The sequence below is a fragment of the Fopius arisanus genome, unplaced genomic scaffold (assembly GCF_000806365.1).
Source record: "Fopius arisanus strain USDA-PBARC FA_bdor unplaced genomic scaffold, ASM80636v1 scaffold00013, whole genome shotgun sequence".
Lineage (NCBI taxonomy): Eukaryota > Metazoa > Arthropoda > Insecta > Hymenoptera > Braconidae > Fopius > Fopius arisanus.
The window spans coordinates 1,601,543-1,623,095 of record NW_011887752.1 but is presented as its reverse complement, the minus strand read 5'-3'; the positions used below and the strand labels follow the sequence as shown (position 1 = coordinate 1,623,095).

Genomic DNA, 21,553 nt, shown 5'->3' with positions numbered 1-21,553 from the left:
GACGGCGGTGCTCCATATAGGCAAGAAAAGTGAATGGAAGAAATGGCTAGGAGCCGGATAGCTCAGTTGGGAGAGCACCCGATGCATAATCGGAAGGTCCCGGGTTCAAGTCCCGGTCGGGACTATCCATTTTTTCAGTAATTTTTCTCGCAAAAATTATATGGAGAATTATCCTGTTCCCCTTCCTTCCTCATCCAAATCCCCACCAACGACTCCTTTGACGTCACAAAGATGTGGAACGCTATATAAACTTCCCTTCTAAGATGTATTTTTACATCATAGAAGGGAAGTTTATATAGCGTTCCACATTCTATTTGTGACGTCATAGGAGTCGTTGGATAGGATTTGGATGAGGTAGGAAGGGGACCGGATAATTCTCCATATAATTTCTTTTTTTGTTTTTTTTTGCGAGAAAAATTACTGAAAAAATGGATAGTCCAGACCGGGACTTGAACCCGGGATCTTCCGATTATGCATCGGATGCTAATCTGTTAAATTAATAAATGATTCATTTTCCATCGTGCATGATTTTTTCTACATTTCCAATTGAAATTTACGATGAACAGGCAACATTTCAATCCCACAAACCAATCATAAAAACTAGTAAGAAAACTCAGTCCGCAATAAAAAAAGGCATTCTTGAATTTCCTTAGGACCTTTACGACATAATCCTTTGCGGATGCCTTTTGTCTACCATGAAGACGTGCAGGTCGACCAAGGGTCAAAACCCATGCCAAAACACTGGCCTGAAAGAAATAACCCATCTAAGCACCTCCTTTTCCCTTCTGCACGAATCCGTCCCTCTGCCATTTTCACCAATGAAGCAACGAGAATTTCCTCCTCCTCAAAAATTACCAACTCCAAAGTCTGTTACCAAAAAATCTGATAACCAGAAAAAAGACTAGTCATAACCAGAAGGTCCTTCTGACAACAGCAAATCGGTGATTCCAAGTTTTTGACTCCCTTACAATTTTTCGAGAATAATTGAGAGTGTTACGGTCGATTAATAGCCAACTTTTGTATAGACGATAATACCTTTGAGAAAATAGTAAAATAACAGTGAGCCGTTTTACATTGTGTGTTCAGTTATTTATCCCATCAGTGAGACTCAATCGATAATGATTGGACTCGTTGTGAATTGTTTATAAAAGAACAAAAAAGAGAAATGAATTTAGTCATTTAATCGTTCGAGTGAAATTAATTTTATAGGTCGAAAGTGTCCGTGGTTAATCATTGATCGGACACAACACGTGTCATTACTCACGGATCACTATATTGTATCGAATATTTAAACTGAAATTTCGATTACGGTCAGAATTCAACGGTGAAGTCTCAGCCGCGTATTATAAGTCAGGAAAATTTACAAAGAGTGGTGTAATGAGATATTACGTATCTCCTATCCCTTTATAACAATAATAGGTATTACGAGCGGTAATAGCGACTCAGTTGGCATGGAATACCGTATATACACATGAACAAACAGAAAAACTTAATATATTAAATTTATTCAAGTGTGCTCTGAAGATGGAAAACTGAATCGATTCCCAATTCACCACTGATTTTATGTAGATTGAAATAGAAGTGAAAATTTTGCAATTGTTATCAAGAAATGCTTACCACTACGCGGTAAACTTGGTGTTGACATCATATCATCCTGTAACTGTGGTGGATACTTGCAGAATTCTCTGATGATAGCCTGAACAACACGCCCAAGATCACTGTGAACTGTAAACTATACAGAAAAATCATACGTCATTAAATGGAAAAAGTTTGTGACGATGGTATCGTCAAACATTAATTTCTATTTTTATTGTCGGTTATTATTTGGCTTAAATTAAAATCCGTCGAGTACTCCTCAACCAAACCACGATCACTGGACATAAGCCTCGTCTAGAAAACTATAATACTGGTAATTTTGGTTCACACCGAGGGAAGATTGTCGTCACCCTGGAGAAAAATCTCTGTGGAACAAAATGTCGACAAGGAGCCACACGAGAACGAGGAATCGGCCGCAACCTAGCAACAACGAGGCCCTTCGTCTCCATCGTCGATAGTTTGGCCAATCGAGGATCAGCAGAACCCATCGTCAAAATTCGGAAATTGTCTGAAAATCCACAAGTACAACGAAGACCACGACACACATAAAGACGCCGATTTATTAGGAGTCCTCGACGTGAAGTCGAACCGTCAAGTTGCAGTCATACAATCAGCCACGATGGTATGATACGAGCTGAGTCAAAGTCCTAGCATTAGCAGCAAATAAAGTTTACAGTCGAGCTAATCCTCCTAAAGTCAAGCATAATTATGTAACGAATTTACAAAATTATATTGTGGTGTGAGTGCAGCTGAGAGGTCACCGACTCAGGTCAGAGCTGAACTTTATAGTAAATTTTATTATTACAATCGACAATTTCAAGGTCGAAAGAAATACCTGAGTCTAAACTCATGGGTCACTGTATCGAGTCTTTTTTAATTTGTTAAATTAATTGAGTCGATAGTCCGATCAGGGACGGAATTCATGGAAAGTCCCGCCGTCACGATTTCTGAGACATCAATTACTGTTTTCATGCGATTTATCAATTTTGTTTCGATTTTCTTTCCATTCGACAATTTATGAAGAATAAATCCAATTATTTAACCAGTAACTGTGTGTCCTCTACTTATAGTGTGGCCGCGTAAGTATGGGAGTATCTTACCTCCCCCCTGAGATTTTTGTTTGTCCAGCTAGCCCGGATTTGTTAATTTACCGGTATTTTTAAATCAACTGGCGCCCATAGAGCAACAGTGAAAAGAAACCACTCGTCATAAGTTATATTCATTACTCTGTATGGAGAGAAATATTCAACGAAAATGACATGTCTTTGCTATAATTTCTGAGAGAAATATGGTTGTGGAAAATTTTACGAAACCGTTCCGCAATTTTTACAGATCGTTCGTAATCTTAAGTCGGATTCCCTCTGAGGTATCCAAAATATCGCCGCATAATTTTTCTAATCCGCTCCGCCAGTAGTTGAGCCATTTATAACTGTTGTAATCTTCATTGAGTACTTCCTTACGTAGCTGTGACATATATAACCCCATTTGCAAATATTAGAAATAAAAATTTGTTTTATCCGTCGTCAAAAATTTTTCTTCACTCTAGACTTCCATAGCCATATATATATATTGTCATACGACGGTGAAGTGAATTGCGTTATCTACACATGTCGTGAAAAAAGAATTCGTTTTCGAAGTCTGAATTTTGCACGTGCTAGATTTCTAAGCAATCCTCAAATATTCTCAATATATTTAATTATACCATTTATTATCGTTAAGGCGCACTTAATAATCATTACTTTTCCAACAGTTGTTAAAATCCACTTAATTTCCTTCTCGCAACGCCTTCATATTTTTCCTAGCATCATTCATTGTTGAAATAAAAAATGGAAATGTCTTCTGTAAATTGCTAATCACGTAAAAGCTACGTGTTGTTTCTAAGAGTATTTTCTCAATGGTGTGGATTAATGCAACTATAGCTACATTGAGAGACAGTATTTTTTTTTATATACTTTTATGCACTTCTAAATAAGATGAGATATCTAATTATTGTTTCAAAGGTTACACAAATGGTACAGGCTGATATAGATATAAGTATAAATCATTTAGAGAAATACATGAGGTAAAAACAAGAGAGAAGCAAGAGAAAGAGCTGTAACGCAACACATTAATGGTAAAAAGAGAGAGAATCGAAGAGACATCCAATACTGGAAAGTAGTGTAATATCCACATCGTTGACAAAGCGTTCGGCTCCCATAATCATAGCTTTGGTCTCGCTTACGTTGAGTTGGGCGCAGTCTGCTGAGACACACCCCTGGATCTTAGTGATATCTACATTTAGGCGATCACATTCTAAGTAAATCTGGAGGTCATCAGTATAGAGCAGATTTCGTGCTTCAAGGACCGCGTTGCCAATATCGTGAATAAACAAGGAGAATAGGAGTGGGCCAAGGATAGATCCATGCGGTACTCCGGCATTGGTTTCGAGGTACGATGATAATCCATGTCCACCCTTAACTGCTTGAGGACGACCAATCAGATAAGATCGAAAGCAGACCGCAGCACCACGAAAAAAAACGAGCAGGGAGAGTTTAACTAGTAGTAAAGAATAAAGGACTGTGTCATAGGCTTTGGAGAAGTTCAAGAGAACCAAAACAGTAACTTTTCGGTTATCAACACCCCTCCTAATGTCATTGACAAGCCTCAACAATGCCGTCTAAGGACTTTGACCCGGCTTAAAGCTACCCTGCCGAGGATTCAGTAAGCTACGCTCCAAGAAATACGACGAAAATTGACTGTATTCCAGCCTCTCAACTACCTTCGCTAGGACGGGCAGCAAAGCAATGGCACTGTGATCTGTAGACACACAGATTTTGTTCATCGAGACGATAATAGCCTTCTTCCAGGTATCAGGAAAGATGTCGCTCTGAAGTGACTGATTCACTATCAAGAGAAGGATATTAGCTAGTGCTGGTAAGGTATTGACAATCATCTTCCGAGATATTCCATCGGCGCCAACAGCATTTGATGTAATGGAAACTATGGTCACTCTGAATACCGTGCCAATTCACTCGGGAATAGGAAAACTGTAGATCAGAAGCAGAAGCAAGGCCCACAGCCGTCGGAGAAGTATGCCAGAACTCATAACCCGCGTCTGACGCTCTTCCATCGACGATGGTGGAAACAGAAGTGAGAGTTCAAAACGTCAGCAGCGACAGTAGGCCTGGAACGCGAGCCAGCGCTTAGAGCAAGGTGACGGAGCACATTCCATAAGTTTCTACCGAACCGACCAGAAAGCCGGGAGTGGTAGTAGCTGGAGCGAGGCACGTCAAGCCTCCAGACGTGGAGTCACTTGATCTTAGAGCCGCTCAGATGTTCTGCTGCACTTGTGTCTATGGTGCACATGCTGATAAAACATCTTCAAGTCATCATCAATCCACGGGGCATTGACATCCACCAGGTGCATGAAGGTATTGGTGATAGTCTCTACCAACGCACTAGGGTCAGGTGGTTGGGGCGCAGTCATGCGCCGAAGAGTCCACTGGAAGCTATCAACAACGTTAGCTTTCTGGAGACGAGATAAGAAGCGAGAAGAGATGACCTGCGCACGAGGCTTGTAACCACCAATATCCAAGCAAGCAGAAATCAGGTGATGATCAATAGAATTCTATAATTTTATTATTTTTACTAAGTCAGCATATTATTTAGAGTTAAGATTTTCGAGGAAAAAGTGTCAGACTTGAATATTAACCGAAATACGAGGTCTCGTATGATTGTAATAAAATAAAATTTAAAAATTGGAAAAAATTGACAAATCTTAACCAATTTAAAATAAAAAGTTATTGAAATTTATCAACAAATTTAAATCATGATACTGGCATATTTGTATATTTGTATATTTGTGTATTTGAACATGGGAGTATCAATACCTGAAATGCTCTGCCAGTATATAGTATACACATACACATGGATTATAAGATGAAATTATTCCGTTGTCAAAAGACAATAACAATAATAGATCAGTTGAATAAAACGATAAACTCGGCTATTTAATAATTTATAATATGAACTTCAGTCACTTCAGACATCCGGGTGAAGCTGGAATTAGGGGGTTGATTGGTCACCTAACACTTAATCGGGATGATGTTTTTGGCTTCTGAAATTGTTAAAAAATCCCGCTCTCTACTTACTCATAGCCAACACTGTAATGAGCATGAATAGCATTGGAATTATTCGCGGAATTTCTGTAATTCCGATTGGATGAATGAAATTTAAAAACATGTTCCAAGGAGGGGGACGTAGGGAATTGCAGGCCCATTCCTCAAATCTGCATAATCTGGGTAGGTTGTTGGTGTGTTAGGTCATGTCTTTGGGGGCTGAAGCATCACCACTTTCTCGTAATGGTCCCGACATTATCCTAAGAGCGATGCGAATTTAAAAATCGATTATATATTTGAATTTGATATTTCTTTGATTAGAAGAGAAATAACAGTGTTCTGTCCACTGTCGAAATGAATATTGGTTGCCGCCCTAGGGTTCCAATTCGAAAATAATAAATTCAAATAATTTGAATTAAAAAATTTTTTTCCAATATTGGAGCAGGTAAAGTAACCTGATAACGAGTTTACAACGGCAACTGAATCCATTCAAGAGAGAGGCGGTTGGGTGGCAGCAGGCGCAGCATTTAGCCGGGCTGAAAATTCAGTGACAGACGGCTGGATTTCACGAATCGCTTCATGTTGCGAAGCCACAAACGCCTCTACATCTACCATGCATTTGAAAAGAGCTGGCAGCTGGTCAAGAGCAGATACCTTGACCTCGATAGTAGCCAATTCAGAATGAACAAAATCAAGCTTGGTGGAGAAGGAATTTCCTTAAAACATGTTTTTGGGATAACGAATCGAGATTTTGAAGCATTACTTTTAGCAATTCATTCCCCGATGTTAGCAAAAACCTGAAAATCGTCATTTGAGAGCACCATCGTTAGATAGATTTTATGGAGAAATGAAGTCCGATTGTTAAATGTGCGTAGTTTGATTTCTGCCAGCAAGATGTTAGCAGGCGTTGATATTCTACATCCCATACAAAATCTAATGGTAGCATACTGTATTGGTTCTAATCTAGAGTTGTTATTTTTCGAACAGGATAGTAAAACAACAAACCAGACTCTATTATTGGAGCACGAAAGATTTATGAAGAGTGATGAGTCTCAGAATCAGCCCCTCATCAAGTAATCCTTAGGAACTTTATAATGATTAAAGCCTTGAGAGCTAAATCTTGAACCTTGAGTAAGTGGTCTTTAAATGATCGTTTGGGATTAAAAATTAAACCAAGAAATTGGGCGGATTGCTGGTAATGCATTTTATCATCCTCATTAGTGAGAGCTGTACTCGTAATAGGTTGTCTTTTTTTAATTAACTAGCATTTCGCATGCTTACTGTCATCATGTAGAGGCACATGAAAAAAATATTATGAGATGAATAGTATCATTGAGTCTGACGAATATAAACAAAGATAAACTCCTTCAACTAATCTTTGAACGAATAAATTCATATTATAACCATAGATTTTATTATTAGGTTTAATGAAGCAACGAGGAAGTTATACAAACCTATCGTAAACGATGGAAATATCAGGTATAGAAAAAACGGAGATTTCCGTTTTCTGGAGCTTATAACTCATATTTTCTTCAAAAAATTCCAGACGGAAAGTACGCAAAGTAGTAGTAGAATAGGTTAACTTATATTTAATGGAAATAATATCATTATTATTATTATTTCTTCATCTTTCACGAATTCTCACATATCCAATTTTTGATTGTTCCAAATTTCGATTAATCTAAGGTGCGATGTCCTCAAAGTAGCTATATAGTTTGTAGACCTTATAGTTGAAGACGAAGTCAATCCAAAGAAGTCACATATTGTTCATAAAATGTTCTGATAAATTGATTGTTTCACTTCGAGTACTTCTTATAGTGACTGCAAGAAATAGTCGAATCCGAACACTGTTCTATCGTTCGATAATAAATGACATGGTGCTGACTTTTTTTCTTGTGTCCCATTAGCAAATTCCCTAAGATGATATATAAAAATGAATGCAGAAATAGTTTAATTTTGTTCTATTTTGGTCTTCAGTAGATCGGAGAATGATATCAATAATTATCTTTTGATTTTCACTCAGTTTTTTTGTACAGAGTTGATGCAATACTCAAAATTAAAGCATAATGATTGTCGTAGGTTTTTTCATCCAAATGCGGAATAATACTTGGCATACAAGGAAAGTCATTAAGATTTTCACGTTCATTAAGTAGGAAACAGATTCAGCTTTTTTTCATGAAAAGTTTCATGTCTTAAATAGAAATATAAAAGTTTAAGAAAATTTGAAAAAAAATGGTATATAGTATATGCATACGTAATACATATATTAAAAAAAAATTTTCTTTCACTCGTATACCCTTTCGGGTTTTCACGATTTGTTCCCTTCCCACCCCCCAACCCCCTGTACCGCATTTGCCGAAAGGGAGGGAAAACCTCATCTGAGGGAAAAACCTACCCTGGTACAGTCGTCCTTTTGACAGGACTACCGCTCGGCAGTGGAACCGTGAGATCAGAGCGCTATATATTTTTGACCGCCGGTGCCCGGGATCGAACCCGGATCCTTGGCATGCTAGTCCAGCACTCTAACCGCACGGCCACTACCGTCGGTTGTAATACATATATAATATACATATAATATTATACCGACGTGCGGTGGCCGTGCAGTTAGAGCGTAGGGGGTTGAGATTCGTGGGTTCGATTCCCAGTCGGGGAAAATGCCAGGGGTTTTTAGAGATAGAATTCGCTCTAACTTGCACAGGTTTCATCGTACGAGCGGGTAGTCTCGAAAGAGACGACTGTACCTGGCCAAGGTTTTTTCCCATGAGGTTTTCCCTTCGGCCCTCGGCGTAATTGCGGTACAGGGGGAACTGGGGATGGGAAATGTAAAAGCCCGAAAGGATATACATGTGTGGACAAGTTTAGTTTAGTTTTTTTACATATAATATTATATATAATATGCATATATATTTTGAAAAAAATATTCAAAAAAATCATGAGCTAGGCTATGCGGAGAAAAACATGTGACACTCTGTGTCACACTTGGATTTTTTTAGGATGGAACCATTAATTTTTACGGTAAAACCAATAGAGACTAAATTGTATTTTAGAGGCTCGATCGCACTCTCAAAGTCTATCAATGCCTCGAGTGGGTGCTGAAATGCTAGTATATACATTAATGTCATCAGCAAATTGGGAGACTATAATTTCCGAAGGAATATTATTGGCGATGTCATCCACAAGTAAATGATCTGCGTCCGTAGCTGAGCCCTTTTCTTTAGTATTAGAGATATTTTTCTCTCCGCTGATCCATGAGGCGTATCTATTTTAGACTCATTGGAAAGCATATTAAATGTTCTTCAAAACAATACTGTATTTTCGCACTATACATCATTTTTGATGAAGTTATGGGAATTTCAAAAATAAAGTGGGATTTTCACTATTCTTTCGAAATTCAAATTTGATTAAATTTATCAATGTTCCTAATGGAAATAAATAAGAATATTTAAAAATTATTTTCAAATTAATTTGATGCTTTTGAAACGTTATATGAAAAATCCATTTCGGTAGCTTTTTTCAGAAATTATTCAAGATTGTTTCAAGTTTTAACGTGATATCACGTCCTAAAATTCACATGTTTGACCATTTATCGTTGCACTGAACTTGACCATATATTATGGAATATATTATCGATCAGTTTAAGAACCTCGATGAGATCTTCAAAATGACGTTTGAAATTTTACATCACATAAAGTTGATTGAAAGTTAAACGTCTTCATGTATTGATACTCGGGTCTCTCTAAACCCCTTGATTGGGGTGCGGAGAGCGCGGTTGAGCAACCGACCGAGCGCGTCTCCGGGTGGCGGATAGGAGGATTAACCCGTCGTCGGTGGGGAACCAGGTGGAGACACCTGGAGCCCCACGGGAGATGGGCCAAAAATGGTTTACGATGGTTATAGGGCATCTCCAAATGGAAAACCAAGCGGAGAGCCTAAAGCCTCGTCGCGGACCAGCTTCCCAAGCCACAGGTGTCATGCGTGGGGGCGTCGCGCCAGTGGTCATGTTTCGCTGGCACGGCGTCTCCACACCGTGCCGAAGGCTGCGTGACGCGAGGGAAGTCGCGTTATAAACGGTGCCCTCGGATACCAGGCCACCTCCGAGTGTAAGTAGCCAAACCCCGGGCATTCGCAGCTCTGCCCGGGTGACAACGTTTAACTGCGGTACTCGTGGGACTTTTATGGAAAAGAACCAAAACACACAAAGTCCATCTGGGGCTAGCATGAACCAGATGGAAAACCTAAAGATCTCTGGACTCTCAAAGAGCAAGATCAAACACAGCAGCGCCGCAAGGCGACGCTTCAAAAAAGAAACGGAGGGCCCTCAGGGCTGCCCAAGCCCAAGGAACTCCCTCGCAAACGAGTGGCGATAAGGACTGTGGCAAGGTGGCGGCCATGAACAGGTCGGCGCCGGGACACAACACCCCAAGCCCTCAAACAGTGAGACCTGCGAAAAAACCTAAGACAGACAAGGCTACCTACTCGCAGGCCACTAAACAAGTGATCAGGTGGGCGCTCATTCCAAAGCACTACCAAGACTAAAAAATCAAAAAAGGAGGGACTGTTTAGGTCCCAAATCCTCTCCCTGCCGGAGAGGACAAAGGCACCGGTTTTCTAGGGCATCTGGGAAAGAGACGGGGCGGCCATAGTGGGCTGCACCGACGAAGATTCGGGGATGCGGCTGAAGAGCCTATTCCCCGAGAATAAAATAGGAGAACAAACCCTACGTGTGCTGGCGCCAGAAGAACAGCCAAACCGCCACCGAGTAGTAGTACACATAGAGGATGAAGAAGTGTCGGCCCAAGAAGCTATCAAGCTCATGGGAAGGCAAAACGAGGGACTGAACCCCGAAAACTGGATCGTCGTGAAGGGCAGCGTAAGTAAGGGAGCTTCGAGCACCCACTTCGCTGCACTGATCGGAGACAAGTCACTGCAGGGACTAAAAAACTGCAACTTCAGACATCCCTGCGGGGCTCAAAGGGCGCCCATTAAGCTGCTCGAGAAGAACCGCAAGGAGCAAGATAAAACTACCGACCAAGTCAAGTGAGCCTCTAGATGACTCAAAAGACAAACGAAATAGTTCAAATTAATTTGCATCACAGCAGGAGCGCCTCAGCTATACTCTGTAGGACGCTAGCAAAGATGCAAACAGCTACAGCTCTCATCCGAGAACCATGGGTAGTGGATGGGAAGGTGAAAGGCCTACGGGGCTGCGGAAAGGTACTCTGCGCAAACCCAAGGGAAACAGGATACGAGCCTGCCTCCTGATTAAAGGTATGGAGGCTACTTTCCTACCACAACTCAGTAATGGGAATCTGACAGTAGCCAAAATAAAAACCCAAATACGAGACAGAAGCTCGGAGTGCATAGTGGGATCAGCCTACTTGTCCTACGAGTCCATAGAGCCACCACTGACACGGGAAGTGGAGGAACTAATCAGCAAAATGACGGAGTACGAGCTAAAACTCCTGCTGGGCTGCGATGCTAACTCCCATCATGTTGAATGGGGGAGCTCCAATACCAATGCAAGAGGAGAAGCCCTACACAATTTCATTATGGAAAGAGACCTTATGCTTTTAAACAAGGGAACGGAACCAACCTTTATGGACTGCAGAAGACATGAAGTGCTGGATATCACCATCTGCACAAAGGGTATGGTGAACGCGGTAAGAGACTGGAGGGTCTCTAAAGAGCCCTCGGGATCGGACTACAGTCAAATTCGCCTAAGCCTGACTGGAAGGACGGACATAATTCAACGGAGGAATCCAAAGAACACAGACTGGAAGGGCTACAGAGAGGAGCTCTCCTTGAGAATCCAGGACGTACCCTACAGATTCAAGAATAAAACGCAACTAGAGCACGCGGCCGAAAATTTCGGAGAGGCGGTGAGACGTTCCTTTGAAAACAACTGTGTTCCACGCACCCAGACGGGAACCAAAAAAGTTTGCTGGTGGAATAACACACTAGCGAGCCTAAGGAACCAGCTGAGGAAGGCGTGGAACAAGGTAAAGAACTCTTGCGATAGTATACACAAGAGTAAGGCGCTGGAAGAACGCAACAATCTCCAGAGAAAGTACAACGAAGCTCTGGCGAAAGCCAGATACGACGGTCGGAAGAATTTCAGCAGTGGCCTAGGGCAGGGCCCGGCAACCTTCAGGTAGTCGGGAGCCAGCCTATTACTAGGGTCGGGATAATCCTCTCATTCTAATGGGTACCCAATTAGCCAACCATTGTGAGCGAATAAGTCCCAGCAGTGACGATATTGCATTGACGTGGCAGTCGCATAAAAATGGCTGACCCGCCAGAATTGGCGCAAATTTTCAGTTTCAAATTTTAAATAGAAAATAGAAAAATTAAAATTTACAATGAAAAACCCTCAAGAATATATTTAGGAATTGGCTTTCGGTAATTATTATTTTCCTACCAAATAGTGCCACTCTAAATGTGAAAAATAAAAATTTGCCACGGTTATTTCTGGAAGATTCTATTATATATGATATTATATTCCTGATGGTTTTTTTCATCCCAATTTCAATCAATCAAATGCTGGCATTTTCCATCACGTGGTACAAGTAAAACGGTTTTACTTGGTATATTTTTCGAATATTGCCTCGTTTGTTGCTAATCAATGACAATATCCAATAAACTGGTACGGGTTTCAAACCCCAAAACTGTCATTAGAAAAAATCAAGTACAATGACTTTACCTCGACATGAGCAGATTTGGAGGAGAATCCTTGGACATTATTGATCAACAAATTTAAAAACAATTGAAAATTGAGATTTTCTAATAAAACCGTTTCATCGAAAATCTCGCGCATATTTCTCATTCATTATGGGCTATCTCAGTTCTGTGCATTGCCAGTTTCTTCTCAGAATTCTTATTTTTATATCTCTTTATTCTTATTCATTTCCTCAGCAAGGACTATCACAACTATTGCTCATAATATAATAATTAAAACGTAAAATAATTCGTGGACAAATAGTGGTATAAGACTTACACTACTATTCATCTACGAATTGTTTGCTTCATATTATTGGGTACAGTTACTGCTCCAGCTCAGGAATGGACAAGTATTTTATTTTATTTGTTTCATTGCTGCAAATATCGTCTGGAGACAAAATAATTGTCAAGGCAGATTCCTCATCATGAAAACATCGAAAAAATAATTTTTCCTCATATTGCTGTCTATTTTGAATTAAAAAAATTATATTTATAATTCAAATTGATGGAAAATCAAAATTCCCGCTCGATCGCACGGTGGCCCTCTGCCGGTGTCGGTCGAACAAGAGCTCAAGCAGAGAGAGATATCGAATTAGAGCAGGTAGTTTTGTTAAGTGGATGAGGCCCCTCTCCCAGCTCTGACTAACGAAGCTCGGGAGCCGCGTGAGCCTAATGAGCCCAGGTTGCCGGGCCCTGGCCTAGGGAGTCTGTCCGAGGCATCAAGACTGGTAAAGGTCTTGGGAGGGCAGGGGGCGCCAACCTGGGCTGTTTAATCAGACCGGATGGCAGCTACACCTGGACCTCGGAAGAGACACTGCAACTACTGCTGAATGAACACTTCCCCGGCTTCACGAGGCATGGAGTGGAACAACAACCACCCGACACGCCGCAATACAAACCCAAAGACTGGACTCTAGCAGCCAAAGTCGTGTATCCACAAGGGGTGGAATGGGCAATCAACTCTTTCGAAGCCCTAAAGGCACCACGACCAGATGGGATTTACCCGGTGCTTCTGCAGAGGGGAATCAACACCATCTTGGGTCCACTCACGAAAACTCTCAGAGCCAGTGTGGCCCTAAGAACCGTACCGCAGGTGTGGGGGGAATCCAAAATCATGTTCCTACCCAAGCCTGGAGAAAATGGATAAATTAAGGACGAAGGAGGTTAGACTGATGAGTCGGAAATCTCTTGGCTTGATAGATATATAAAAAACTCACTGCTAATAGACCGGCCACTGTCCTCATGTCAATACGCCTATAGAGAGGGAAGGTCTACAGAGACCACCCTGCATCATTAGGTGGCAAAAGCTGGAGAGGAAATACAGGGAAAGGGCTATGCAATGGGAATCTTTCTTGAAATCGACGGGGGGTTCGATCGCACTAAATACGAAATTATTATGAAAGCCATGTCAAAGAGGGGCTATCCACAGACCATAAAGAATAGAGACCAGGAGGCCGAACTGGTATGGGCCGATCCTCGAGAATCCGTGACCAAATCGTGTTCCGTACAGTAGTTATCGTATTGTAAATCGTGGCGCTTCATTCGCATTACTCCACCTCGTATACGTATTCCCTATCATTGTGTTAGTGTCGCGCCGAAAGTCTATTATTTTCTATTGTCTTTTGAATGAAATTGCTAACCTATGAATGAAATATTATTAAAACCATACAAAATTATGATTGTCGATGTTGAGTGAAGTGTGTGAGAAAGAATGAGAAGAGTGTGTTCATTTGCCAACTGCAAGACAGGTACAAATGCAAATCGAATCCGAAATACGTCATTGGGTATACGAAACAAAGCGTTGTTTGCATTTCCAAAGAAGGTAAGTAAATAACAACTGATAGTTATGAAATAAGACTCGCTTTGCCTGCAGTGTATGGTGAGAACATCAGTATTATTTTCGGCCATGTTCATCCTTATAGAATCTCCAGCTTCGAAAGCAATGGGAAAGTGTTCTAGGGCGTCCAGCTGAGGACGATGAAGTAATCTGTGAACTACATTTTCATAAAGGAGACTTAAAAAAAGACTACCTAATACAATTGTCAAATAGTTCGGAATGCAGAATAGATCGAGGGAGAGTTGATTTGAACCCTAGAGCGATTCCTCACCTTCTTCAGCCTGACGTAAGTATATATGTAATTTGTCAAAAGCCCACTCCCACGAAGAGTAATGAAAGCGTTGTATTGAATAATTCTATCACATGTTAACCATGAAAGAATTTCATTATTGTACAGAATTTCAGCATTAAGTGAATTATATATGACAATTTTCTTCCGGTCATCTCCATTCTCCAATATTTCCACAAATAATACACATTCATCATACTTTACTGCGGCCCAATTAGATGATCTTTGGACTATTTGCAGATTTTTCTGTAACTCCTCAAAGCAGAATTTTGAACAATTTTTGTTTTCCATTGTTCGAAAATTTAACTGGTGATATGTACAACTCATTCTTTAGTGTTATAGACAATTAATTATAAAATACATGATATACAATTGATCCGAATATACAATTAATATTTGAATAATATGTATTTAATTAAATCCTAATGTCAGGAAAATTCAATGTACAATTCTGCGGTTGACGAAAACTGCAAGTCAGATCCCTCCTTTAATTCAAGTAAGTAGCAAGGCTTCTCTTCTCTAATAACAAAACCCACCAGCATCCAACTACAAATATAACAGATAATATTATTTCGCATTTTTCTCATGTGAATGATTGTTCTTTTTAAATAATATAATAATTATTTAGGTGATGTAAATGGAAACTAACCTTCACGGTTTCACCACATGGCAACAGATCGTACATTACAAGTTTTACATGCATTTTAAATTCTTTCACTTTTCGAGGAGACCATTGATAATATATATATAATGATTGGTCGGAATCAATCAGTAAAATCAATTTCAAGTAAAATTATTTACAATTTAAACTCACTCAGCTTTTTAGTACGCATTTTGTATCAACGTGCATCTTCTATTAACTAACACAGCTACTATTCTCCCACTCCTGACATGGAGTAATGCGATCGAAGCACCACCAATAACTGCCCTGTAACTATTACGCGGAACATACTTTGGTCACGTTTCGGACAACGCTAGTTCGGCCTCCTGGTCTCTATTCTTCATGCCACAGACCATCACAGACTGGATACGAAGCATGTTGATGAGCAGGACACTGACGGCCGCTCACAACGGAGTGAAAATAGAAGGACGCCCACTCCTGTGGTGCATAGTAGTGGATGAACTTCTAGAAAAACTAAAGGAACAAGGCCTCTTAGTATATGGCTACGTCGATGACGTGGCCATCATCGCGAGAGGCAAGTTCCCAAACACGCTGAGGGATAGGCTAAGCTATTCCTTAAGGACGCTGGAAGAATGGAGTTGCAAAACGAAACTGACAGTTGACCCTGAAAAGACGTCCGCAATGATATTCACCAGGAAATACAAAGTGGGAACCCTTAGACCACTGAGGTTAGGTGGAGCAGCAATTGCATACGCCACCTCAGTGAGACACTGAGGAGTTCAACTGAACCAGAAACTCCATTGGAAGGAGCACATCAAAACACAGTTGAGCAAAACTTATGATTCTCTGTGGGCATGCAAAAGAGCCCCGGGCAGAGATTGGGGCTTCAGCCCCAAAGTCAGCATATGGCTCTATAAAATGGTGCTTTTGCCACGAGTCATGTACGCGGCGGTAGTCTGGTGGCCCAGGGCGAAAAGGGTGGAAGTAAGGAACCGGCTAAAAGCTCTCCAAAGAAATTTCTTGAGAGCAGCAACCGGGGCCATGAAAACTATACCCACAGACGCACTGGAGGCAGCCCTCGATCTGCCGCCGCTAGACCTGCTGCTAGTGGGAAAAGCAGAATCAACAGCATACAGGCTAGTATGTCAAGGGGAATGGATCCCAGCCAGGGCAGCACATACGGAGTTAAGTATCGTGAAAAAAAAATCCTGAACAAAGTTCAGGACAGAACCACCAAGAAATATCAAATCACGAAGTCCTATAAGTACTATATACCTGATAGAGAACACTGGAAAACAGTCAAGAGAACACCAGGCAAGCATGTTATGCACTGGTACACGGACGGTTCAGGACAAAAGGACCGCTATGGAGCGGAACTATATGAATCGATGGAGCACTATTAGGATAGCTGGTCCCTGGGGACCGACGCCTCAGTATTCCAAGCAGAAGTCTTGGCCATCAAAAAGTGCGCTGAACTTCTGGCAAATCGGCAGACGATGAACAAGTATATATATATTTGGTCAGACAGTCAGGCCGCCATCAAAGCACTCCTAAAACCTAGCACAAACTCAAAACTAATCTGGGAAACCATGGAGGAGCTAGAAAGGCTGGGAAAATACAGCAAGATAACCTTGGCATGGGTCCCAGGACACGAAGGCATCAACGGCAACGAGAAAGCGGACAGACTGGCGAAGCAAGGGTCACTAAGTGAAAGCGTAGCGCAACCAGTGGGTGTCCCCTCAGTCGTGGGCCAAAAAGCCATTAAACCCAAGATTCAGCGGGAACACACTAACCGTTGAAAAAACATAGAGAGCCGCCGGAAAGCCAGCGCAGCTATGCTTGGCCCAAGCAGCACGAGAGCCAAACAGCTTCTCAACATGGACAAGAAAGACCTGGGCACAGTGATCAGGTTACTCAAAGGACATGAGAGATTTAAAGCCCATTGCAAAACCATAGGCATCAGCGAAGATGCCCTGTGTAGATTTTGCAGAGAGCAACCAGAGGACAGCCTGCACATCATGTGCGACTACCCAGCATTAGCCGTGACGAGATTGCAATGCTGGGGAATTGCCTTCCCCACTAGTGATCAGATCAGGGAAAGAAAAGGTTCGGACTTCTCAAGACTGGCTATAAAGGCCGGGCTAGAGATTTAATTCGCAACCTAAAAATAAGCGGAGCTACAACAAGTCACAATGGAGTTCGGTGGCAATAGGGAGGCTTGCCCGCCCATCCGCAACACTAACTTAACTTAACTTAACTTCTGTATTGAATCTCCTGTGCCACGTTTTGATAATTTTTCATCTTCATGTAAATGAGCCGTTCGACTTCTGTTCTTTCCAGTATGAGTATATATTTTGTGACGTGACATTTTCCATGGCGACCGACAATGCCCATCACCTTCGCCCTTCCTCCGTATGTCCTCCTCGCCAATGCAAATACTCAACAAAATTGGGTTCTAAAAGAGGTTGCCGGGCGCCAGCTAATTTTCTGAATCGAGGAATCAGCTACTCGAAAACTTAAACCTAGATTAATACCGCAAAACGTATCACTTACCCCCTACTTAGACCTAATTCAGCGGAGGGGTTAAGGGAGAGGTAACGGATGCTCAGTGTGCTAGGTTGTGAAAACAACGGTGGATTCAGGGAAAAAGAGCAAAAAAAAAACAAAAAAAAATGTTCAAATTAAATCCTCGAACTCCTCTAAACGTTTCTTTAAAAACTACCAATTTTATTTAATTAACTCGACCACTGGTGTCGGAAATTTCCCAGTTGACCGAGTCAACGGTATTTATTCCACCCGTCGTGGCGGTGATATTTTTCCAAAAGAAGAAACCACCCTTCTTGACCGCGAGGCACCGGAGGGTACTCGGGATTTTCCCAACATTCAGGGCTCCACTGAAGTATTTAATTAGAAATTTTACCCATGGAGAGATGATGAATTCGAACTCCGCGTAACTCCGCGAAACCTCGCGGGAAGCTCGGGATTTTTCCCAGAAAATTAATCGACGATCGATGGTTACAAATAAATTTTATTATCACCGAGAAAATCCTCGGAGCGCCTAGAAGAGGCGGTAAGAGAGAGAGCGAGAGAGATGGAAAGTAGTGTGCGAGAGAGATCGCACGATGCCCAACGTTCACGGGGGCATCGTGCGTTATCAAAATTTTCCGACGGTCTTTACTTCCCGACGCCTCAATGCCTCCAGCGATTAGTATGGCATAAACTGCACCACCGAAGGGGATAATTCATGAATATTCTCCCAAAATTGGGGACTTCCACCGTTCCTAGAGACCTTGATATCTCCGTTTTTGTACAACGGGATTTTCTCAGCACCGTTGGGCTGGAATTCTCGCTCAACGTTGAGCGGTACGGAGTGGGGGAAAAACACTCGAAGCCGCGACGGCATGGACACCCCTCAAGGCGAACCTAGTAAATTCCTCACGTTCCACGGGGGTTTTCGACAGTTTCCCTCGGGATTTTCACACCTTTTTTCGCACGATAGGACCTCAAAACCTCCACAGGGACGACCCTGTGGGATGAATAAATTCTCCACACGCGATCAACCGTGGTTTTCGGATAAACCATGGTTAAAAACCACTCGCGAACACCTCCACGGAGGGGAACACTATTATATCCGTTGATCGAACAGGATCAATTTTCACTCGCGAACCGAAAGCATAATCCGTCCTCCAGTAACCGGTGTTACTGGGATAAACTTATAAAAATCTCCTCACCTTCCCACGGGATGCAGCCGATCTCCGGGATCCTCCCATTGTCTTCTTTCCGTTTTCCTTCTTTTTTTCTCTGGGGAACGTTCTGTAGCTCTTGTGTCCTGGCGATAACTGCCAAAAATATGGCGGAACTCGTGGCTCGCCGAAACGTTAGTTCCGGCGGATTGGGCGCGACGGCGCTAATTGTCATGACGCGTTAATTTCAGCCCATTCAAATTTGAATGGGGGAACTAATTTTCTCGATTTATCCTAACAACCCCAATTATCGCTGCTAGTCTTGCCCGGGTGTTTCGCTCGGGGATAAGTGGACTTACTAACCCTAAATAAACTTAACTAATTCGGCAATTCGGGGAGGTGTCGGTCATAACACCCCCACCGACCTTTCAACACTAACCCGTAAACTAAAATTCCTCATGGATCCCTCTTTTAGGGGTGCTGGCGCTCACAGCCAGACTGTTCCTCCCGGGAAGATTTCGCGAACGGCTAACCCCCATATCTACGTCTGATGATAATTTTATATTATCCCTCTTCGCGGCGCGATTAAGGACCGACACGAGTTCCCCATTAATTAATCGACCCCCTAATCCTTATCTAACACTAACTTCACCTAAACGAATTCCTAACCTCCTGCTGATCTAGCAGGGAATAACCCTCGCAACTTTTCCCACCCTAAATTCCCTTATGATTCCCTAATCTCCTGCTAACTCCAGAGTTAGCAGGAAAACCCCAACATCCGAAACCGCCTTTGCGTAACCTCCGGTTCAACCGGAATAATCACGAACTGTAATTTTATTTCATTGTAATAATTATTCATTTATTAATTTTTCTCTCGACCAAAAAAACGATGTACGTCACGATTTCATATTTCAAAGGGTATTAAATGAGCTTAAAGATGACGTTTTAGTCGTTCCAGTTGATAACTTTTCAGGGAATTATGGGAGTTCGACGAAAATTGTGGTTTTTGACATTTTACTTGAATTTCAACTTGATGTAAAATTTGAGATAATGTAAAGTGAAGTAAATGAGACCATATACGTATGTCATTTTAACGATAATAATGCAGTTTTCAAAATGGTAGATGTTTGATCAGATTCAGTTCCATTTTGATGGAGTTATTCAAGTTTTTTCCTATCTCTAATGTTACGCCAGACCCTAAAAATTCCCACTTTTTAATCTTCACCGTTGCTTTGGATTTCATCCATGAAATCTTTAAAATGGTGTTTGAAATATTTATCTCATCAAGTTAAATGAATGTTAGGCGTCTTTATGTATTGACTTTCCTGTCACTTAAAAAAAATTTTTTTTTATATGAATGAGTTCATAGGAGTTCACTCGTTTTTTCTACAACTAAGGGTATATGTCATATTCATTCGATGGCTTCTTTGACTGGCTTGAGAATAAGGTCTGAGGCGTTTCATTTCGATCATTTTTCATGGAGTTATAGGAATTTCAACAAAAAATAGCGGACTTTCAGATTTTACTTAAATTTTACCCTGTGGTGGAATTTTTGATAGCTCCAGATGAAGTGAACGAAAATTATTTTATATATCTATTATTTTAAACATTATTTTCTACTTTTCAGAATGGCATATGTTTGATCATATTCCGTTACTTTCATGACTTTATTGGAGTTTTCCCATCCTTAGTATTATGTCACACCCTAAAAATTAATATTCTTTACCATTTGATAAGCTTGTTGATTTAACCAGTGGAACGTAACACTTCTCCTGATCTCGTCCCGGAGGTAGTAAATACCTTCGCCCATTCTCGTGCTCAGTCCAACCGAATTAGTGCAAATGCCCGAGGTCCGCAAGCCTCGCAAAATCCAAAAATGTATCCTAAGTCTGAAAACAAGAGTACGACAAGATAGGACAAACGGGGTTGAAAGTCGTCCTCGCGACAACACAAAATTTAAAAAGCCGTAAAAACCATAAAACCAAAAGAGCCACGATCAACCAGTGATCGCAGACATAACCCGCGAGAAGCTAAAAGCTGATTCCAAACGGAACGGAAGCGGGAAGAGCTGACCTAGCTCAGGGTGCTAGGTCGTGGAGAGAAGTCCGCGGTCCACGGATACAGACCGCGGTTCAGAATACCGAGAGCGTACTGGTGAGAGCCCGAGGCGCGGAGGGCGACCATTAGGGATACATCGCCGAGAGCGCGTTGTAAGGCAGCGGAATGCCGGGAGGCCGAGGGCATTGGGGTTAACTCACCCCAATTGCACATTATCGAGAGCGTGACGGGTCCACTAGAGTAGCCCCAAATATAGAGGGTCTAGCCAGATAGCAGGCTTAATCCAAAACTAACTGTACAGATAACATAATCCAAAACTTACTGTACGAGATTTCCTAGAAATTCCGTTACAAGAGATATATTATGTAAGCTTTTATCGTTCCATGAGCATTTTCTAAAAAAATATATTTCTTCTCCTTTTCACTCGACGTTCAGTTTCGTTTTTTCGGTGCTGGCAAAGCAAGAACCAGAATATTTCTAATTAGGCCATAAATTTGACATTTTACACTAAGCTACTGTGACTTTGAACGCGAATCGTGGAGATATAACATATATCAATTCAATAGTCTGAATGAGATTTATAAAATAACATTTGAGTTATTGAATTTCAATCATTTCTCTTTAAGTCATGACAGTTTTTAGAAAAAATGACAT

The 21,553-nt window shown here is 41.4% G+C and overlaps 1 protein-coding gene across 3 annotated transcripts in view; it reads right to left on the bottom strand.

Moving 5' to 3' along the window:
* Window positions 1–21,553, bottom strand: part of Vsp37A (Vacuolar protein sorting 37A) — a 119,345-nt gene that overhangs the window by 23,340 nt on the left and 74,452 nt on the right. For 2 of the 3 annotated variants that reach the window (XM_011299224.1, XM_011299222.1), the window contains one exon: window positions 1,618–1,732. In XM_011299224.1, the coding sequence (XP_011297526.1) occupies window positions 1,618–1,732 (115 nt within the window). Of the gene's footprint in view, window positions 1–1,617; window positions 1,733–20,567; window positions 20,731–21,553 lie in introns of all 3 variants that reach the window. The other variant, XM_011299223.1, reaches the window with a different exon arrangement.